The sequence below is a fragment of the Suillus clintonianus genome (assembly GCF_016758775.1).
Source record: "Suillus clintonianus strain FC179 chromosome Unknown DEU56scaffold_11, whole genome shotgun sequence".
Classification (NCBI taxonomy): Eukaryota; Fungi; Basidiomycota; class Agaricomycetes; order Boletales; family Suillaceae; genus Suillus; species Suillus clintonianus.
Genome location: NW_024539235.1, coordinates 1 through 17,595, shown reverse-complemented (window position 1 = coordinate 17,595; position 17,595 = coordinate 1). Strand labels below are relative to the sequence as shown.

Here is a 17,595-nt window from a genome sequence, read left to right as displayed (position 1 = left end):
CGCAGTGACACCTTGCACAGCCGCTGCGACTGTCCAAACCGATGCTACCGGCTGACTAGTGCCTGCCATTTCTTAGACCTATCACCCGAGTGGTCGCTTGAAGTATGCACCCCAGCATCTCCTTTTGTGCCCGAATTACACGTATGGAAGCCATACTTAGCTACGAACTCTCGCGATAAATTTTCTTTACAGATACATCAAGCCCTCCGTCCGTATATCCTACAACCAATCCCTTATCCTTCCAGTGTTCCATCACCAGGAGTGGTGACCACCGCTGACGATGATACTGCAAATTTTACAATTAGCTTGAAGGAAATACAACAGAGACAACGTACTCGCTACCCGTGCAGAACGTTGATGCATCAGATGCTAACCACGTCACTACACCGCGCAACTCGTCAGGGCGTCCAAGTCGGCCCAGAGGGTTCATACTAGACCACACATCGAAGAGGTGCGGTTGTTTGTCCAGATATGCTGCGGTCATACTATCACAGCCATTATTATTTGGTGTTGTGGTGTAATCAATCCCGAGACACACCTGGTGTAGATATGGCCTGGAGACAACGAGTTGACGCGAATCTTCTTTTCACCGAGCTCACAAGCCATGCTACGAGCCATCTGCAGGACAGCTGCCTTGGAGGTGTTGTATGAGACCCAGGCGTGGCCCTACACAGGGTCAGCATACGAGCATGGCCGTAGCAGTTTTCGGGAGACGCGCACTCTATTAGTGATGCTGCCTGACATCGATGCGATAAGAATGATGCTGCCCACCGCGTCCAAAGCGAGACATCTGTCTGCCAGCAGCCTGCGCAGTGAAAAGGACGCCACTGGCGTTGACATCCAGGACCTACAAATAGGGGTTAGCCCCATATCTGTAGGTGGTAAGAAGTTGATCGACGACCACCCACCTCTTTGTACTCTTGCGCCGGATATTCCAGGCAGTCTGTGTGTGACCTGAGAATACCAGCCGCAGCGACACAAAAGTCCATTCTTCCCTCCTTATCGCCAATTTCCTCCGCCTTCTTCCAAAGCGTCTGTTGATCAGTGACATTCGCGCTGAAATACTCAAGCCGCGAGTTGTTGCCTAGCTTCGCAACGTAATCTCTGCTTGCGATCCATTCATCTGATGGCTTCTCTGGGAGATCAAAGCAGTACACGGCGCGTGCACCAGCTTCGCAACATGCAAGAGCCATCTCCAGGCCAAGGCCCCTATTTCCTCCCGAGACAAGCCCAACACGATCGGTTAGCGCGAATTCATCGAAGATCTTGGGCTTTGGTGTGATGGATGGGTCTGCAGCAGCCTCAAGTGCGGCCTCGATACCGAGTTTACCAAGAGGAGATGCAGATTGAGCTGGGAATTGGGAGCTATGGACAAATTCAGTTTCCAACGGCGATGATAGATTGAATTAAACACTCGGCACGGCTTACCTGGACATGGCTTAGAAAATCGAGGATAGACGATTGCGACAAACTTAGGAGAAGCGATCGTGTATGTGGTGTCTTTATACTGCACGGATCTCCACTTCCATAAGGATTCCGCGAGCTCACCTGACCATAGTCAAGGCGAGTTGCGGCGTCTGAATAACGAAATTAATACCAGCAATGAATTCTTAGTGACCACATGAGCATGAGGTGGTGATTTGCGGATCGATGGGCCTTCCCACAGCAGATAAAGACAAGTCTTGAGGATTGTGGTTCCCGCGTTATCGGTGTTATGTAGCGCTGGTCTAACAGTAAGGGAGCGAGTCTAGATTGTAAGAGGGAAGGGGCAGCCATCATTAATGCAATGCCTGCTTTACAAGCTAGTATACAACCATCTCTGCGTAAAGTGCATGTAAACTACAAGGAACAAAGCTCGTTCATGTATGTGGAGCGATATAATATTAGTGAATACCTATAAACAACGAGCTGGACTACAAATAGCATATGGTGGAACAACAAAGGGGCTGTAAAGGTATCAATCGATTAAGTTAGGTGACGAAGGCAAAAAGGGGCACCAAGATGACAACAAGCACTTAACAAGTTACGACATCCAAATGCCTTCTGTGCGTTGGTGTCAAGCTTTGGGTTCTCTAACAAACCATGGCGTAACAAGCGCATTGGTCCGTCTGAGGAGATTGACACCGAACCAGGACGATAGCTCCTTTCCGCCCCATTTGTCGGTCATACGTATTATCTTGTCATCGTCATCCAATTCCACGACGATGATAGAGTCGATTCGCTAATAAGAAGTGAGCGAGAAGTGTCACTGGCGCTGTTCTTAGTTAGCGCTATATACCTTCTTGGTTCCAATGTACCGGAAGGTATACTCTTGTGTTTGGGAGTAGATGAGACGCTTCGGCACTCGGGTAAACGACATGACCCGGCTCGAGATCGTCTCTGATTTCGAAAAAATCTTTGCCTGAGGCCCCACTATGAGACTTTGACATTTCAGTTGAAAGCACGATGACTCGCCATGGCAAACCACTGCGTGAAAGACTCAATTAAGCGTGAGAAGTCAATCATGACGTAGTGTGTCGCACCTGAGGAGCATATTGTTCATAACCCTCGCATTTGACCAAAGGATCCTAAGGAAATCATGAAGCAGAATGATAGTATGAAGGCATAATGAAGCTGACCTCAAAAACTGCATCGGGCCTCCAAGTTCTTTCAAAAATCTCCTTTGATGGCCGACAACAGTACAACTCCTTCAGTTCAGCCATGATGCGATCCCGAATCATATCATCCCCTTGCATGGATGGACTTGGATTTACAGGAGACGTAACAATTTGTTCATCGCTGTCAGACACAGGCGCTCCAGAGTAATGGGCACCCCCAGTAGCGGAATTGACAATATGTGGAATTGGAAGAGGTATATGCAGTGTCGGAGGGTGGTATATCACCGTTGGTGATGCTGAATCACTGCTTTTGAGTGGCGCATCGTGTACGGTGGATATTTCCTGTGAGGTGGTCATTTCTGGAGTTCAAGGTGTACGTTCAAGTTTAACGTGGATCAACACCTAAACCGAATACATGTGGAGTAACCTAGAAGATAAGATAAGATAACAGTCACTGCCTGTGGCTGTGGTTTCATAGTTTATATACACATCAGCAAAACATCCCAAACGATGCAAACCCTCTGGCTGCCAGTGCAAGGCATACAAGTGCCACATTCTCTACAATGTCATGACAGACTTGTACGTATCGATACAAGTCCGTGCATGCGACCTCGTTCAATGCATACTCCTCTAAGCCTTGTTTGCATTTGTATACTCCTACAAGTAGTGTTTGCATTTACATTCTCGCACATGCCTGATTGCATTTGCACCCTATGGTAGACCCTTGCATGGGTGATGAAATTCCTACCAGCACAATATGTATAACCAATCAAAACATGGCAGTAATATTATCACGCTTGACCAATTTAAAGCACGGTTACCTAGATCTCGAGTTGTGGCATGAAAGTACATCCGTTGCACAGGTTGGACTGGATTAGCACTAGAGAATCATAAGCCAGCTTTCGCACCGTCTCTCACAAATTGCTACCCCAAGAGACTCCAGGATCTACCTATTGAACATTGCGCAGCATTATGCTGTTGGTAAAACAGGGCCAGCTTTCCCACTTTAATATTGCTCAGGATATGTTTACAAATGGTCAGTCATTTGGCATCTTCACCGGATGGTATCTTGTACCACAGTTGTTCGGAAAATATAGTCTTATGAGGTTCACGACATCCATGGTGAAAAGTCTTCAACAATTCAGAAGATATAGTTTCATGAATTTGCCACATATATGGAATGAAGCCTTCACAGGTATAACATGTCCTTGAATATTCATGCTTCATATTGTGTGGACATTGGCTGATGCGGCATCGCAAATATAATTGGTATCACAAGTAGTTTCACTTGGATTTTGCTGGACAAAGTGCACAATTTAATCAGATAACACTACGAAGTAAACAAATGGATCTTTGTGTAGATTTTTACGGTGTAGGGTCTGGCGCTACAGATGTTCAGAAAATGTGCATTTGTGAATTGGTTATATTGTCGAAGCTAAGTTTCCATTTGTATTGCAAGCAGTTTATCATAGATCTCGCCAGATGAGGTGTATAATTGAGCCAGACTAGACCATCCAGTAAAACATTTAACGCAGGGATCTTTGTTCCGATCTCGGAATCAGATACATTTCAAAAAAAATGGGTTGATCGGATCAATTCAAATGCAGCATTACATAGCCAATATAATTTATTTAGTTTGCACTAGTACTACATCGCACAATTGGCCAGATATACAAAGTAAAGTTACGTGTACATCATACTAGGTTACGAGTCCAGGACAGTTCAGGATTCACAGAGTTCATTGGGAAAGTGCTCATCGGGCAGTAGACGTCATAGCCACTGACAGCCGTTCGGTGTTCTGGGGTCGATATTCTGACATATTCCTGCGCCCAAACACTTTCCTGTTGAAGCAACAATGTTAAGCTAATGAAATAGAGATGGATGCTACTTACTGATTCCACCAAAATAGGAGAGTTTCCACCTCCTTCGTTGCTTCCCGTGAGGGACAAAGCTCAAAGTAATCAACCACGTTGTGATAAAATTCTTCGTGGTCGAAGTCATCATCCACAATGCGCCATGATCCAGCACTGGATAGCGCAAACCGTAGCTGAGTCATCTCAGTCAGTAGTGAGCGCCTGGAGGTAGTAGATCATACCTGAACTGCTGTGTACGCAATGGCCCTGGGTTGCACTGATTTCATTCGTAGTAGTCCCGCAACATCATGTCGTGTACGCCTCTCGCCTGTGGTCCTCTGGCGCTTAGAGAGATTCTGCACAGAAGCGAACCCCAGTGGATCATCAGCTGAACTGGGAGACGTGAATATGTGCTTGACTGCCTGCGATCTATCCTTAGTACGACAACAAAAAGATGTAGTATTGTTGGGTGTACGCACCTTCACAAGCACTTCGCCTTTGAACAAGCCCTTCGTAGGGTTATTTGGGTCATAGTGTCCACCCTGATATAAGTACGAGGGCCAGGAGTAAGACGTCACACGGTAGTCAGGGTGGCAGTTCCGAATGGCCTCTCGCACACTGGCATATTGATTAGCAATGGAGTTTCTCAACGATGAGGACTTACATAGTATCATTCCAGTCGTAATCGACGGGGCATAGCAGTTTTCCAGTTACGTCATGGTAAAATCCACGATAAGATTTGTCACGGTGTGAAATGACAGGGTTTGGAGTCGGGCTGGCCTGCATCAACCACGAAGCCACAGCGAACTTAAGGCTGGTTGTATCATCCCCTCTCGCTGCATCAGCACTCCGATTAAGCTATACACAACACATGAGTTAATGGATGTGTGGCGGTGTAGTCTCTCACCTTGCTATACTCGCTAGCCAGCTCAGAGATGTCGGCTGAGGACTGCATGAATTTTTGCACTGATGGGCACCAAATCACCAGCTTCTTATAGGACCTGTACCGTCTGTTTTCTCTAATATCACAAAGTAACATCGTCATCAGCTATCCTCATGTACAGACTACACACCCACATTGCGGAGGATTCAAAGGATCCAGCATCAGAGTCGTCAGTAATATCAAGTGTGACACGCCGGTCAAATTCTGCAACCAGGTCTTCAATGGAGTCTATAAGACACACAAGCCTTCGAATAACACGCCCTTCAGGAACCTGGCTTTTATTGTAGTAAATAAGTAGTTTATAGTGGGTTCGTGGACGTGGCACATACCTCTTCCTTTCCGCAGGCATACTGAGTTCAGCATTTTGCTCCTCTAACATAGCGATGCGCCTCTTCAAGGACGAAAAGGTTTCAGCAGGGGGGCTAGCACAAGGTGTCAAAGGCGATAGTGACATCAGGTAGATTTGATGAGGAAGGTCCGCTGCGACTGAGCGGCCTGTATTTAACCCTTCAGGAATAAATCATCTCAATCAAGTGAGGGTTTTGTTGGTAGAGATCTTAACGTAAAACTTACCTTCAGAATGCTCCAGTTTGCATGTTAAAATTGAGCAATGATTAATGATTGTCCAGGAATTCGCTACCGATCAGTGGAGTTACATTTTTAAGTTGAGATGGAAGAAAGCCTGCATACATTCGGCGTCAGTACCTTAGATGTGGTCGAGATTTGAATGACTAGCGGTTATTAACACTTTGCGCTCATTAATAACTTGAAGAATGTAGAGTGGGAGATCTGCACTAACTTGATCTGTGTAGTCCAACATCATGTGGAAGTTACTGCCACGGGCCTCATACCTTGTGACATACCATAGCTCGCAGAGTGAGCCATGAGGGAAGTGGTAGCTTGTTCATACATTTCATACATTGAAGAAAAATCTGATAGGCTCCCAACGAAACAAAAAGAATTTGTGTGACACAGCTGTGACACAACCCCCTGTGTCTTGCACAATTTATGCTGTGTATGTGAACATTCACCGCATCAATTTCACCTGGCCCCACTGGCGCCACGGTGATTCCTGCTACGTCAGTCAATGTTCAAGAACCTTATTCAAGTCTTAGGCGCAAGATCCAGTATGAGTTAGCTCTATTTTCTGGTTGGATCTGACATTGATGATCGAGGGTGGTGGTATGTTGCGGACTTGACTCTGATCGTCCAATTCAGTAAACATGAGCGCACATCATTTGCAGGGTGCATGCATGCAGCAAGTCGGAAGACTTTTCATTCAATCTCGTATGGCAGACACAGCATATCAATGTCAGGTCAATGTTCGAATATTCACCCGCTTGGACTCGGAAATACTGGTTAGTTTCATGTGTAATCCCGACGCCCACCTTGATGTCATTCAATTCAATTCACAGCTTCCGACTCGGAGTCGATTCAATGCGGCATCTTGTATCAATGACACATTCCCAATTGGAAATTCCACTACGTCCTACCTAATTGCACTAGTGCAGGGCCAACCCCGCAATGCGTGCAAGCCTAACCACACCTGAGCGCTGAGCCGTCAAAATCATCATATCAGCCTTATAAAGGCAATGTTCCACTAAATGATATCATTGTGGTGCTGTGCAAGCCGCTGTTAGTTTTGACCATCACCGGCAAACCTAGTACTACTCACATACTCATTCATTGCGATGCCTTACTATGATCCAGACCAAAGCTCTGAACACAGCTCACGAGGCTCAGGTTACAATGACGGCGCATCAGAAATCCTGGGAGTTGAGGACAAACATCGTGGCGGATGGCGCTTTCCAGCCAATGGTCAAGGAGCACCAGCGGACTCGCAAGGAAATTACGTCTACACCAGTGAACCACTGGCAGGTCCCGGTGTTCAAGGGGCTTTAGATTCTGCAAAGTCGCGCTCACCATCACCAAAGGCACCCAACATTGCATCACTGGCAGGAGACGACTTGGAAAACCATGCTAGTCACCAGGTGCGTATGCCGGTACCATTTCATAAATTATGAACTGACACAAAGAGGCTCGAAAACCATGTTTACTAGCATCCTGTCAATATCCCACATCATAATTTGAAGCGTGCACTGTCAGGCAACGAGTCAAACTCTGATGTGAAATCTGATGCAGTGAGTCTTCTCTTACTCCGTTGATATAAATCATCTACTCACACTCGTGCTCAGAGCCGGCACTTCGCTGACAATATCACGAACTCCCTGCCCGTGCAACCACCCACCAAGAAGCGGCGGGTCATTTTGTCTGACAGTAAAACTATTAGCAAGGCTGCGGATAAAGTGGATGAAGTCATAGAGAATCGAAAAGAAATCGTCGCGGTGCTTCGGGAACAGACTGCTGTCCTGGCATGCCTAGTATGTGTTCTTGAAGCCGTATCTCGGTGATACAATGGACGCACCACGGTGGTCAACACTGTAAAATCATATTGATGTATTATATTGTTCATATCTCCTCGTCCTCCTCGGAAATGATGACATCCATGCACCATGCAAACCCTTGTCTTCATTGCATGAACATGAAGTTAATCGACATGAATTCCAAGACATTGCATGAAGGCGTTGCGACGATCAATCATGGTGTTACATTAACGAGTTACATGGTAGTGGACATACCACATACTCTCTGATTCTCTGTTTCACTGATGCGAAGGATATGACTCGTCATACTAGTAGTTGTCGACAATACCAGTGGAGTCTGACTCGGAGGTGGTATCAAAGGGGATGAGTACCCAACACGTTCAACATGATCCATAGGTAACCCACTTCGCAAGTCATTGCGCAAGAAGAATCCACTAGAACAGCAGATCATGTTCGTTCAGATAGGTGTCTAGTTTGATGGGCCGTATTCTTACTTCCGTAGTTCTGTCTGCTTGCTTTCTTCCCCTCGCTGTCTTAAAATTCGACTGCATCAAGGTATGCAAGTGTTCGGGCAAGTCCATCGCTACGATAAAAGACGTGCTGATGGCAGAGAAAAGACCAGACTGATCGAACGTCAATCTCAAAGTGAGTCGAAGATGGGCATGCGACACTTACGAAGACCAAGACAATGTCCATATCGCTGGTGTATGGCTCAAGGAACTCGCTGTCATGCTCCTCCGCGACTCTTTTGTACACCCCCCAGAAACGAGAGCGATGGTCCTTGCCGCTCTTCGACGCAATCGTCGAGTCTTGGAGCACACCCAATACTTGTTTCATGACACTTGTTCTGCGTGTAGGATGTTGTCAGCTACGATCGCTCAACTGATTTTTCGCTCACAATTCGCTTAGAGTTGGCTGGTCCTTCTCCACCACGTCCTTCTCCGCCTCGCTGAGACAACACATCATGAGCTTGTTTGACATTGGCATTCATGTGGACTTACGGAGCTAAATCGCCGTCTGGTGCAACATTCAAGTTGGGGTACTTTCCTCTACGTGAAGTTCTGATGGTTGCGAACGCCCAGTGTTCGAGCTGCAGTTCTGGTGAGGAAGAACACAAAAGCATCAGGGCAAAAGCACTGACATCCCTGATGGCAGCACCACCGAAGGTTCACCGTTTATCTCATCCCTGTCATGCTGTTAGGTGGGTGGCAGATGCTATAAAGTCGCAACTTACTCATTCGTGGGTCCTTCGGTGTCATTTTGCGTGGGAGGCTGTTCATCATTGTGAGCGCGCTGATCCTGGGCGTTGTCGGCGCCTGATGCTTTTGACATGAGGTAATATACTTATATTGGATTGAAAGCAAACCTAGTGAGATTTGGGAAGAGCAGGAGGTGAGTGGGCAGAGAAGAGTGGTGGTACACAGTAAGAGCCTCGGGCGGTGGTGCGACCATGACGAACACGTGCTTGACAGCGTTGACGCTGGGAGTGCTCGTGCGCTTCCTTCAGTAGACTGCAAGTCCCGCATAAATATAGTCAGACCGAAAGTAGAAAGAAAGTCTGGCTTGCGCAACATATACTCGATATTCGCCCTTCACGTAAGGCGTCCACCCAAAGGCTACCCGCTTTTGGCGCAGCCAAGGGAGTGAAGGTGTTCAAGTTGGCATCAAGCCAGACGTACGTGTAGCAAGTGAAGTCCAAGGTATAGTACATTAGATAAAATGCATATTTGTTTCTAGGGGGGACAATGTCAGAGAGTACTCAATCAGTGAAAAATTACTTCACCTTTGTCGCTGTGTGATACTTTGCGCAGGAAAGCTATGTGATCGAAGCAGAAATAGAAGCTGAAGGCAAGTGGAGACTGAACGACTTGAGGATGACGTGACTGAGTCACCGTATGGCTGTACTACAAATGTCGTCTAGGACAGCACTTTTTCGTTGGGTTCCGGTGCGCCGGCACGTATGATCCCAACCCTAACCCTAGCTGTTTTTCATTGCTGTGCTGTTGTCAACGCCCAACTACACATACCCTCACATCGACTTGCCAGCAGCACTCTCTCCCACTCCTACTCTCAAATCTCACTCACGCTCAAATCTACCCGCGCACTCGCAGCAAGGACAGCTCCGGCAAGACACTACTGACTAGCAAAAGAAATCGCACCATGTCTGGAGCATCTCTTGACGTATGCGATGGAAACACTGCAGTAAGCATGATTTTCATGTTGTCTGATCATGATGTCGTGTCTAATCATAATTCACACAGACGAACACTGTGGTTGGGTCTCCAGCTCATTCTGCCCTCAGCCAAGTTCAATCCCTTCCGCCTGTCGCGCCGCCACCTTTCCGCGATCCTATGGTGGCAACCAGCCAATGGAGGGATAGAGAAGAGGCAGAGCAGAAGAGGCAGAAGAAAAGCCTACAGGATATCCTCATGCATCCCTCGCTTTCGCGGTGAAACCGTCTCATGGTAGATCACAATCTTCTGAAGTCCCCCGTATCCAACCGGAGCAGCCCCAACTGGACCGATCTCGTACAGATCCTGCAGCGATTGATTTCTCGCCTGGCCGTCACCATCGACCTGAAGACATCACGCTATCCCAGAATAATTCGTGATACCCACAGATCAGTACGGCTGTAGAACACCAGCCCTCCCAACAGCGCTCCGCACACAAGACTTCATTTTCCAATCCTCCAGCCGTCACTGGCCCCAGACCTCAACGTTTATCTTCTTTCGCATACCATCAGAATGAGTCGATTAGACCTGCAACAGCAGCGACCCCTGGTCTCGTAGCTACTTTCAGTCAGCCACATGTGGCCCCATCACTTGCTCACAGGACGAACTCGAGTCCACCTAAGATTGCATCGGCTTACGGATCTCTCCCTTCTGGATATTCAACCACTATGAGCTCACAGACTCACCTCGTCTCTGGAACCCATGGTAGTAACGCGACAGCAACCCGAAGATCACCATCCGATATCAACACTATCACGCTGGAAGATGCAAGAACTTCGTAAAGGCTCTGTAAGCATGAGAGAGCTCATCCGGCGAGGAGACGTTATTGAGCGGCGCTTGCAAATGCACGCATGCGCAAGCTCCAAGCTGAGAACGAGTGCGTGTCCAGTCTTGTTGGTTGACCCGCGTTACTAACTTGCTTGCTCATTTCAAGCTTGCTTCTTGACGCTATCAATCTTACAGTTCCAGCAACGCCTTCCCTCATGCATCTCACATGCCCCTCTCCAACGCTATATTCACACCAAGTTGCGCCTCCAACGCCTCCTCCACCTCACGACATGAACGGGCACAGTGTTCCCCATGCTAACAAGAGGTATCGCCCAGTAGATGTGCGCACGCGAGTTATCCTTTATCATCATCTCCTCTGATTTTTGTCTTGATAGCCACAAGCCATCACAACTTCGGAGAGGGATCGTGATCGTGATCGATTGCGTGGCCTTCGATGAGGTTTGGTGCAGGTGTAACTTGTGCAAGGTGGGTGGACAACCTTTGTCCAATTATTCCTCCCTCAAAATCTTTCAGGTGTAGATCAGCTGTATGTGCCGTCTGTGCTCGCACGTGCTCCTCCATGTTACAACAATCCTCGTTCCCGCCAACACCGGCATTAACACGCAGTCCCTCTCTGTCGGGATCGCCATCACCGTCATCTTCTGGATCTCCCAAACGAGCCGCGTTAAGCCTGAGCATCTCTACCATGAACTGCGATATCCACCTTTCTCTATCTTCTAGCCAGCGCAAGAAACTTTCAAAAGTTGATTTAGACTATCCTTCGAAATCTGGAGGCACGCTTTTCGGGCTAGGCGAGGCGACAGAGCTCTCCTTGTTTCTGGATGTGGACAACTGATCTGCAGAACGTGCTGCGTGGAATGTATTCAAAAGTAAGTCTTCAATGACTAGCACTACGTTGAGCAACGATTGAGGCCTTTTCTCATCGCAGTGATGGGACTCTTTGTGTGGATTGTTACGCCGTTATTTGAAAACGTGTTCTAGGATGGGGAACAGTATCGTCACCAACAATCGACTTCGGGTCGCCGAGATAGTTCAAGTCATGTCGGCAGACCTCTTCAGTGGACCGTGCTAAGACGCATTTCCAGATATCTCCGAAGCCTCCGTGAGCAACTGGATAGTCGGATTTCTTACGAAGACGTTGGGTGAGGTCGCTGAATGGTCCGATACTAACAGAATAAGCAGGTCTCTAAAGACGCCTCATAATTGACATTCGTACCTTTGCTCTTCACCTTGGACTTCATCGAGTGTAGTATGCGACAGAAGCTCCCTAACACTGACATTCATGGCAGAAGAAATCATTCCGATACCGTCTAAAGGTCTACCGTGGGCTTCGCATGATATCCATCCGCCAGCTTAAGGCTGGTGGCGCACTTCTCCTCCATGCACTATCGACATTCACTACCACTGGTGCCGGGATCACTGCAGGATCCACATCTGCCCTCTCGATCGCCTCCTCACGTCAAGACTCGAGTACCGCTTGGTCCAAGGAAGAAACGGGTCACTTTTCAGGTGTTTCTGCTGCTGCACGCGTGAGATTGGAGAGTATGGGAGGGAGGAGTAGTAGTGCTGTGCTGTCAGTATCATCATCTGATTCTATTCGTCGGCGACTGACGTGTCTTTAGGACCTTCCCTCTACCATGGGGCCACTTGCGATTCGAAGACCGGGTATCAACCCGGACCATCCATTCAAGACATCCACGCTGTCGTCTGGCTCTCCGTCCCTCCACTCACCTTCGCCTTTTCTACGTCAACCGTCGCCACTCGCCACAGGCCATCCATCACTGCCTTCTCGCCCTGTCCCAACGTCGCCGAACTCCTCTCGTGTTCCCCACTCCTCGATTGGATTTGGCAGGCAATCACCCAGTAGCATCGGAGGCCGGTCAGATGGCGAAAACACATCTCTGAAGATTCCAACCAGGAAACATTATTCCAGCAGTTTTGGGCATCGCTACGCTGCAGCAGGAGGTGTGGGTAGTGTCGGAAGTGCAGGAAGCGGGGAACGAGCAGAGGTGAGCGACCTCGTTGCCTTATTATACATTATCCCTCACTTTGCATATCGACTTAACTGGTATGGCATTGCATTGCACATTGCTTCATTTTTCATCATTTGTTTCATTGTTTATTTATAGACGGAACGTAGTGCTGATAATGTTCCTGTGCAGAGCACCTCCTTCCTTGGTGTACCCACTGATGATGATGATGAGATATCCATCTTTGTCAAGGATATTGATGCGCGGAAGCCACTTAACGCTCAATGCCAACCTTTGCTCACGTCTTCGCAGGGCCCACCCACTATGCCCTCGCATACTCAATCTGACTCCACGGGTTCTGCGGGTCCGATGTTGACGCAACAATCAGAAGTCGACGAATGTTTGAGCCACATGAACGAGATGTTCCTTGCGAGCTTGGAGGGACTTGGTGGCAATGGCGGCCGGAGACGAGGGCTGTATGGGTGGAGATTCAGCGGGCGGTAGCCTTATTTCGAGTTCGAGTGGACAAGGAGAGGGAGAAACCAGAGGTATGAGACGTGCAGAGGGAGGAGGGACCCGGCGGGAGACGTCAATGCCAAGACTTGGCTCCTCACGCAGCATGAGCACCAACGACATAGCTTCGAGCGGCGGGTCTGCAGATGGCCGGTTGATTTTCATGTACCGGAAACCTTGCGCTCACACTCTGCAGGTTCCCGCGCCGTACCTATTCAGAAGGACGAGGGGAAATGGGAAGCACTCTTAAAAGACCCAACAGAGTCTGGGGGGGCGGTGTCGAGCAGGGCATGTACGCAGGGTGGGGACGGGCTCCGAAGTATAGAGTTAGTTTAGATGTTGATCGCACATTCAATGACAAATAAGATTCGCAGAGGAGTACTATGACTAGCAAGACCACAAGCTAAGGTTGAGTAACTACAGTGAAGTTTTTCGGATGAGCGTGCTGGAAGAGCAGTGTGTCAGTGAAGCACGTAAATACGATCCTGCGGCCTGTGGTCACCGGAGCGCTGAAATGAGCCACAACACGGGCCAAAACAGCTAAGACTTGGCCTGGTCGGACAGGAATTTTGATTCCCAACTGCGGGATACAAAATTCGCCACCTTCCCAGTCTCCGACGGCGAAAATGTACGCGTAGATCGCACGATTGTCGTTCCAGTCGATGTGTATTAAGCCAGAACCGGATTCTTTCACGGCAAGGGCAAAAAATGGCCCTCCCATATCTGTGATGGGACGTTCCAGAATCCTACGTCGTAAACATTTCTGTACACGAGCATGTGCCCTAGTGAGATAAAAATCAATCAATCAATATATTGAGCCCTGTCAGATATAAAACGACTTACTTAAGCATAGCAGCCCAATGATTTGGAGCGTGCTCCTCGAACGCCGTGCCTATCTTGGGTGCAATGAAAGTCTGCACGTAAAATAGCAAGGCGTTGATCGCTTCCTGTGCCTTGGCTGACTGTTTGTGCGTTTCCGCGGTCAAGCGAGGCATCTTGCCAGTCACCTCCCAGATACCAAAGTGGTATCCGTCCGCGTTCGACCGGTTGGTGTCACACTTGAGGTGCTGGCCAGCATCGCTGGCTCGTACGTCATCCCAACGCCGCTGCAAGCGCCTCTGATGGTCCGCGGAGAGAAAATGTTCGTAGCGAATTGCGAGGTGAGGAGGCATGCCAGCCGGAATGGTGTCGGCGGGAAGATGGTCGAGAGGTAATAGGATCTTGCCGTACTCGGGCAGTGATATAAGCTGCGTAGGGAGGATCGAGGATGAGTAATTTTTTTGAATGATGTCGCGGACCAGAGCACCACTCCGTTGGATGGCGAGAAAATCGGATGGGAATTTACGAATGCGGTGAATGTCTAATCAAAAATTGGTCAATGCGAAGTGGATATGCTGAAAGAGACTTACGTAAATCCTGTTCTATGGCAGCTTTGACTTTTGCCGGGTCATGGTCCCTATAGGCCCGTACCCTGGCGTCTTGCTTGGCACGAGCACGAGCACTACGAATTCCATGTCTGGTTTTCGCCATGTCAAACAGCTGTGGGAAAATAATATATCGAGTAAGATTTGTCAAAGCGCTGACTTCCAGCACATAAGACGCTGGGTGAACGACGAGAAAGTAGCCAGGTTAAATATGATGCTTCATGACTAAGGAAATCTCACGTGCGAACTGCCACGTCACCACTTGCAATTCCCTGCAAATGAAACTTCCTGACTGCCCGATCTTTTTCCATTGATCCGCGACCCCAATCCTCTCATCCATTTGCGCACCATCACCTGCGTCAGCAACATCTCCTTCAACAACAGACTCTGCATCTCCCACCCCCTGCTACGATCGAGGTTAGCCACCTCCCACTCTTGAGCATACAAACCAAACTCATGTTATGTTGTTTTAGTTTGAAGACGAGGCAGCCACAGACGCAGCCCTTACACGCCTGTGGGCAGAGATTCTTGCGTCGCTGCCGACAGGCACTTGCGCTCTTCCAGGCACTTGCCCTTCGGCAGAAAAAGCGAACATCACGCAGGTGCTGAGTGAGACTACTCCCATAGAGGTGTTCAGCCTAGGGCTGGTTACGAGTGGAATGGACACAGTTGACTGGGCGGAACAAGTCTGTGTAGAGATGGGGATAGAAAAGCTGCTAGAGATGCTGCTGAGTATGCAGGACGTTGACCTAGGCCAGGAGTGACCTTTGTCGTTGCGGAAGACCCACCTGACCCTTACCCTGGGGCTACACAATTGATTTCTCACATGGCCGTCATCATCGACCTGAAGACATCACGCTATCCCAGAATAATTCACGATACCCACAGATCAGTACGGTAGTGGAACACCAGCCCTCCCAACAGCGCTCCACACATAAGATGTCATTTTCCAATCCTCCAGCCGTCACTGGCCCCAGACCTCCACGTTCATCTTCTGTCGCTGACCATAAGAATGAGTCGATTAGACCTGCGACAGCAGCTACCCCTGGTCTCGCAGCTACTTCCAGTCAGCCGCATGCGGCCCCATCACTTGCTCACAAGACGAACTCGAGTCCACCTAAGATTGCGTCGGCTTACGGATCTCTCCCTTCTGGATATCCAACCCCTACGACCTCACAAACTCACCTCGTCTCTGGAACCCATGGTAGTAACACGACAGCAACCCAAAGATCACCATCCACGCCTCCTACCCACTAGTTTACAGACGATGATGATGGCATCAAAACGGCGGCGCGAACACTTTTACCGTGTTCAACACCTCAGACACCACTCCCCCACTCAACTCTTTCTCAAACTCACCATACGATCCTCCCTATCAGCAATGGGACAGCGGAGGCCGCGCCGTAGGATATGCCCCAGACCCACGCATACACGCGCCTCAACACAAGAAACCTGAGAGCCCATTCCCCAGTGATCTGACACCCACACTGGGAACCAATTTCCTTCGCCAAGAAAGCACGGATACCGCAGGATGGGAGCTACAGGCTAACGCGGTGCAGGGCCAGAGTTACAGGTTGAGCGCGATCGCACCTGAGCCATTACGGAATCCGTACGGGGGTGATGGTGAGATGGATTCCGAGTCAATTGTTCCGTCGTATCCGCCTCCTGCTGCGCCGCCGCCTGGTGCTGGATATGTCTTCAGTGCTCCGGGGCATAGTTTTGCGGGAGGGAGTTCGCCGCCTTTGCCTGGTTATATGACGTGGCAGTAGTTTGTTTGCGGTGGTAAGGAGGCTTGTATGGACATTTTTATCATTGGGCTGGTAAATCTGCCGTTGAAATGTCCCCACATCCTGGTGTTCCTACCCCCCTTCATCTGTTTATGATCCTGATGTTCCGGAAGGAACGATTAGTCCTGCGCCGTAAGCATGCGTTTAGTAACAGTTGTCAACACTTATTAAAACATATGTCTTTAGCCCTGCTATGCCTGAGGTCGCAGAAAATGGACACGCTGCAAGGGAGTTGAGCACGCAAGATATGTTTATCAAGGACGTGTTTCTGGTTTTCCGAGCCTTGTGCAAATTCACAATGAAGCCTTTGAACACGGATAGGTATGATTTTACTTGCTTCATCAGGCGCGACGATACTGATTCCCAGCACAGCGAGCGTGATCTCAAACCTCATGCCATGAGGTCTAAACTCTTGTCTCTCCATCTCGTACTCATCATCCTCAATTCGCATACGGCACTATTCGTTGATTCGAACACCATAATTTACTCTTCTTCCACGAACGAGGCAGCTACTTTTGTTCAGGGGGTCAATCAATATCTTTGCCTCAGCTTGAGCCACGACGCAGCTACCCCCGTGCCCCAAGTGTTCGAAGTCAACGTGGAGATCTTTGGGCGAGTGTTATCAGGAATGCGAATGAAGCTGAAGGTACAATCATCATCCATGAACTGCTCTTGGCTCATTCGTTTCTGCAAACAGAAAAACACTATGACGCCTTATCCTTCGTTAGATAGGTTGATTGCTTCTGCTGCAAGCACGGAAGCCCTTCAGCAATCAACTCCGGACACTGCAGACGATCCCTCCAGGTTTGAGAGCGCAGAGCAAAAACAAGACTAACTGCGACAGTTCCTGCCTCCGCTACCACAACAAGTCTCAACCCGCTTCTCACCCTTGCTCGACCAGGCTGGCATTGACGACACCGTGATGACAATGGCAAGACACGCAATGCAAGGATGTGGCAAAGGTAAAAGATGACATCCAAACCCTGCAAGGTGCGTACTCCCTCTCTGTTTCTGTGCCTCTTCACCAACATCACTATAGATTCGCGTTCCTTGGCTATCTGGGATACCAAGGCAGACATGAAGAAGGCTGCACGCGACCCGAAT

The 17,595-nt window shown here is 48.9% G+C and overlaps 10 protein-coding genes across 10 annotated transcripts; 4 read left to right on the top strand and 6 right to left on the bottom strand.

Annotated features, from left to right (window-relative positions):
• Window positions 1-252: 252 nt before the first annotated feature.
• Window positions 253-2,167, bottom strand: DEU56DRAFT_869408 (sorbose reductase sou1; the record flags this gene model as incomplete). Its single annotated transcript, XM_041355552.1, has 8 exons — window positions 253-286; window positions 336-485; window positions 539-666; window positions 721-763; window positions 789-847; window positions 909-1,313; window positions 1,619-1,681; window positions 2,078-2,167. The coding sequence occupies 8 exons, from the start codon at window positions 2,165-2,167 to the stop codon at window positions 253-255; spliced, it is 972 nt and encodes a 323-aa protein (XP_041212333.1).
• Window positions 2,168-2,379: 212 nt separating this feature from the next.
• On the bottom strand, window positions 2,380-2,992 carry DEU56DRAFT_781021 (uncharacterized protein). The gene is made up of 3 exons (XM_041352001.1): window positions 2,619-2,992; window positions 2,523-2,567; window positions 2,380-2,466 (listed from the first exon to the last, which is right to left on the bottom strand). The coding sequence occupies exons 1-3, from the start codon at window positions 2,952-2,954 to the stop codon at window positions 2,431-2,433; spliced, it is 417 nt and encodes a 138-aa protein (XP_041212332.1). The 5' UTR covers window positions 2,955-2,992; the 3' UTR covers window positions 2,380-2,430.
• A 1,358-nt stretch (window positions 2,993-4,350) lies between these two features.
• On the bottom strand, window positions 4,351-5,847 carry DEU56DRAFT_908867 (uncharacterized protein; the record flags this gene model as incomplete). Its single annotated transcript, XM_041357038.1, has 8 exons — window positions 4,351-4,438; window positions 4,490-4,644; window positions 4,693-4,872; window positions 4,930-5,068; window positions 5,115-5,308; window positions 5,358-5,469; window positions 5,528-5,668; window positions 5,723-5,847. The coding sequence occupies 8 exons, from the start codon at window positions 5,845-5,847 to the stop codon at window positions 4,351-4,353; spliced, it is 1,134 nt and encodes a 377-aa protein (XP_041212331.1).
• Window positions 5,848-7,084: 1,237 nt separating this feature from the next.
• Window positions 7,085-7,804, top strand: DEU56DRAFT_752825 (uncharacterized protein; the record flags this gene model as incomplete). The annotated part of the gene is made up of 3 exons (XM_041349657.1): window positions 7,085-7,384; window positions 7,454-7,534; window positions 7,589-7,804. 3 exons carry the CDS (start codon window positions 7,085-7,087, stop codon window positions 7,802-7,804), a joined length of 597 nt encoding a protein of 198 aa, XP_041212330.1.
• A 645-nt stretch (window positions 7,805-8,449) lies between these two features.
• DEU56DRAFT_699812 (uncharacterized protein) lies at window positions 8,450-8,617 on the bottom strand (the record flags this gene model as incomplete). The annotated part of the gene is made up of 1 exon (XM_041347297.1): window positions 8,450-8,617. A coding segment is annotated over one exon (168 nt), but the record flags the coding sequence as incomplete, so codon positions are not given.
• A 78-nt stretch (window positions 8,618-8,695) lies between these two features.
• On the bottom strand, window positions 8,696-9,488 carry DEU56DRAFT_781020 (uncharacterized protein; the record flags this gene model as incomplete). Its single annotated transcript, XM_041352000.1, is given in 7 exon segments — window positions 8,696-8,723; window positions 8,739-8,741; window positions 8,764-8,766; window positions 8,779-8,867; window positions 8,919-8,963; window positions 9,012-9,208; window positions 9,457-9,488. Coding segments are annotated over 2 exon segments (229 nt in total), but the record flags the coding sequence as incomplete, so codon positions are not given.
• A 423-nt stretch (window positions 9,489-9,911) lies between these two features.
• Window positions 9,912-10,548, top strand: DEU56DRAFT_53331 (uncharacterized protein). The gene is made up of 2 exons (XM_041346666.1): window positions 9,912-9,979; window positions 10,039-10,548. Exons 1-2 carry the CDS (start codon window positions 9,938-9,940, stop codon window positions 10,228-10,230), a joined length of 234 nt encoding a protein of 77 aa, XP_041212327.1. The 5' UTR covers window positions 9,912-9,937; the 3' UTR covers window positions 10,231-10,548.
• A 756-nt stretch (window positions 10,549-11,304) lies between these two features.
• On the top strand, window positions 11,305-13,333 carry DEU56DRAFT_924469 (uncharacterized protein). Its single transcript, XM_041358559.1, has 4 exons — window positions 11,305-11,620; window positions 12,087-12,365; window positions 12,420-12,806; window positions 12,927-13,333. The coding sequence occupies exons 1-4, from the start codon at window positions 11,357-11,359 to the stop codon at window positions 13,269-13,271; spliced, it is 1,275 nt and encodes a 424-aa protein (XP_041212326.1). The 5' UTR covers window positions 11,305-11,356; the 3' UTR covers window positions 13,272-13,333.
• A 44-nt stretch (window positions 13,334-13,377) lies between these two features.
• Window positions 13,378-14,810, bottom strand: DEU56DRAFT_752822 (uncharacterized protein; the record flags this gene model as incomplete). The annotated part of the gene is made up of 5 exons (XM_041349656.1): window positions 13,378-13,491; window positions 13,762-14,062; window positions 14,124-14,527; window positions 14,579-14,640; window positions 14,690-14,810. 5 exons carry the CDS (start codon window positions 14,808-14,810, stop codon window positions 13,378-13,380), a joined length of 1,002 nt encoding a protein of 333 aa, XP_041212325.1.
• A 640-nt stretch (window positions 14,811-15,450) lies between these two features.
• On the top strand, window positions 15,451-17,326 carry DEU56DRAFT_924462 (guanine nucleotide exchange factor in Golgi transport N-terminal-domain-containing protein; the record flags this gene model as incomplete). Its single annotated transcript, XM_041358558.1, has 6 exons — window positions 15,451-15,908; window positions 16,028-16,453; window positions 16,605-16,623; window positions 16,678-16,812; window positions 16,837-17,137; window positions 17,189-17,326. Exons 1-6 carry the CDS (start codon window positions 15,644-15,646, stop codon window positions 17,324-17,326), a joined length of 1,284 nt encoding a protein of 427 aa, XP_041212324.1. The 5' UTR covers window positions 15,451-15,643.
• Between the last annotated feature and the right edge of the window lie 269 nt (window positions 17,327-17,595).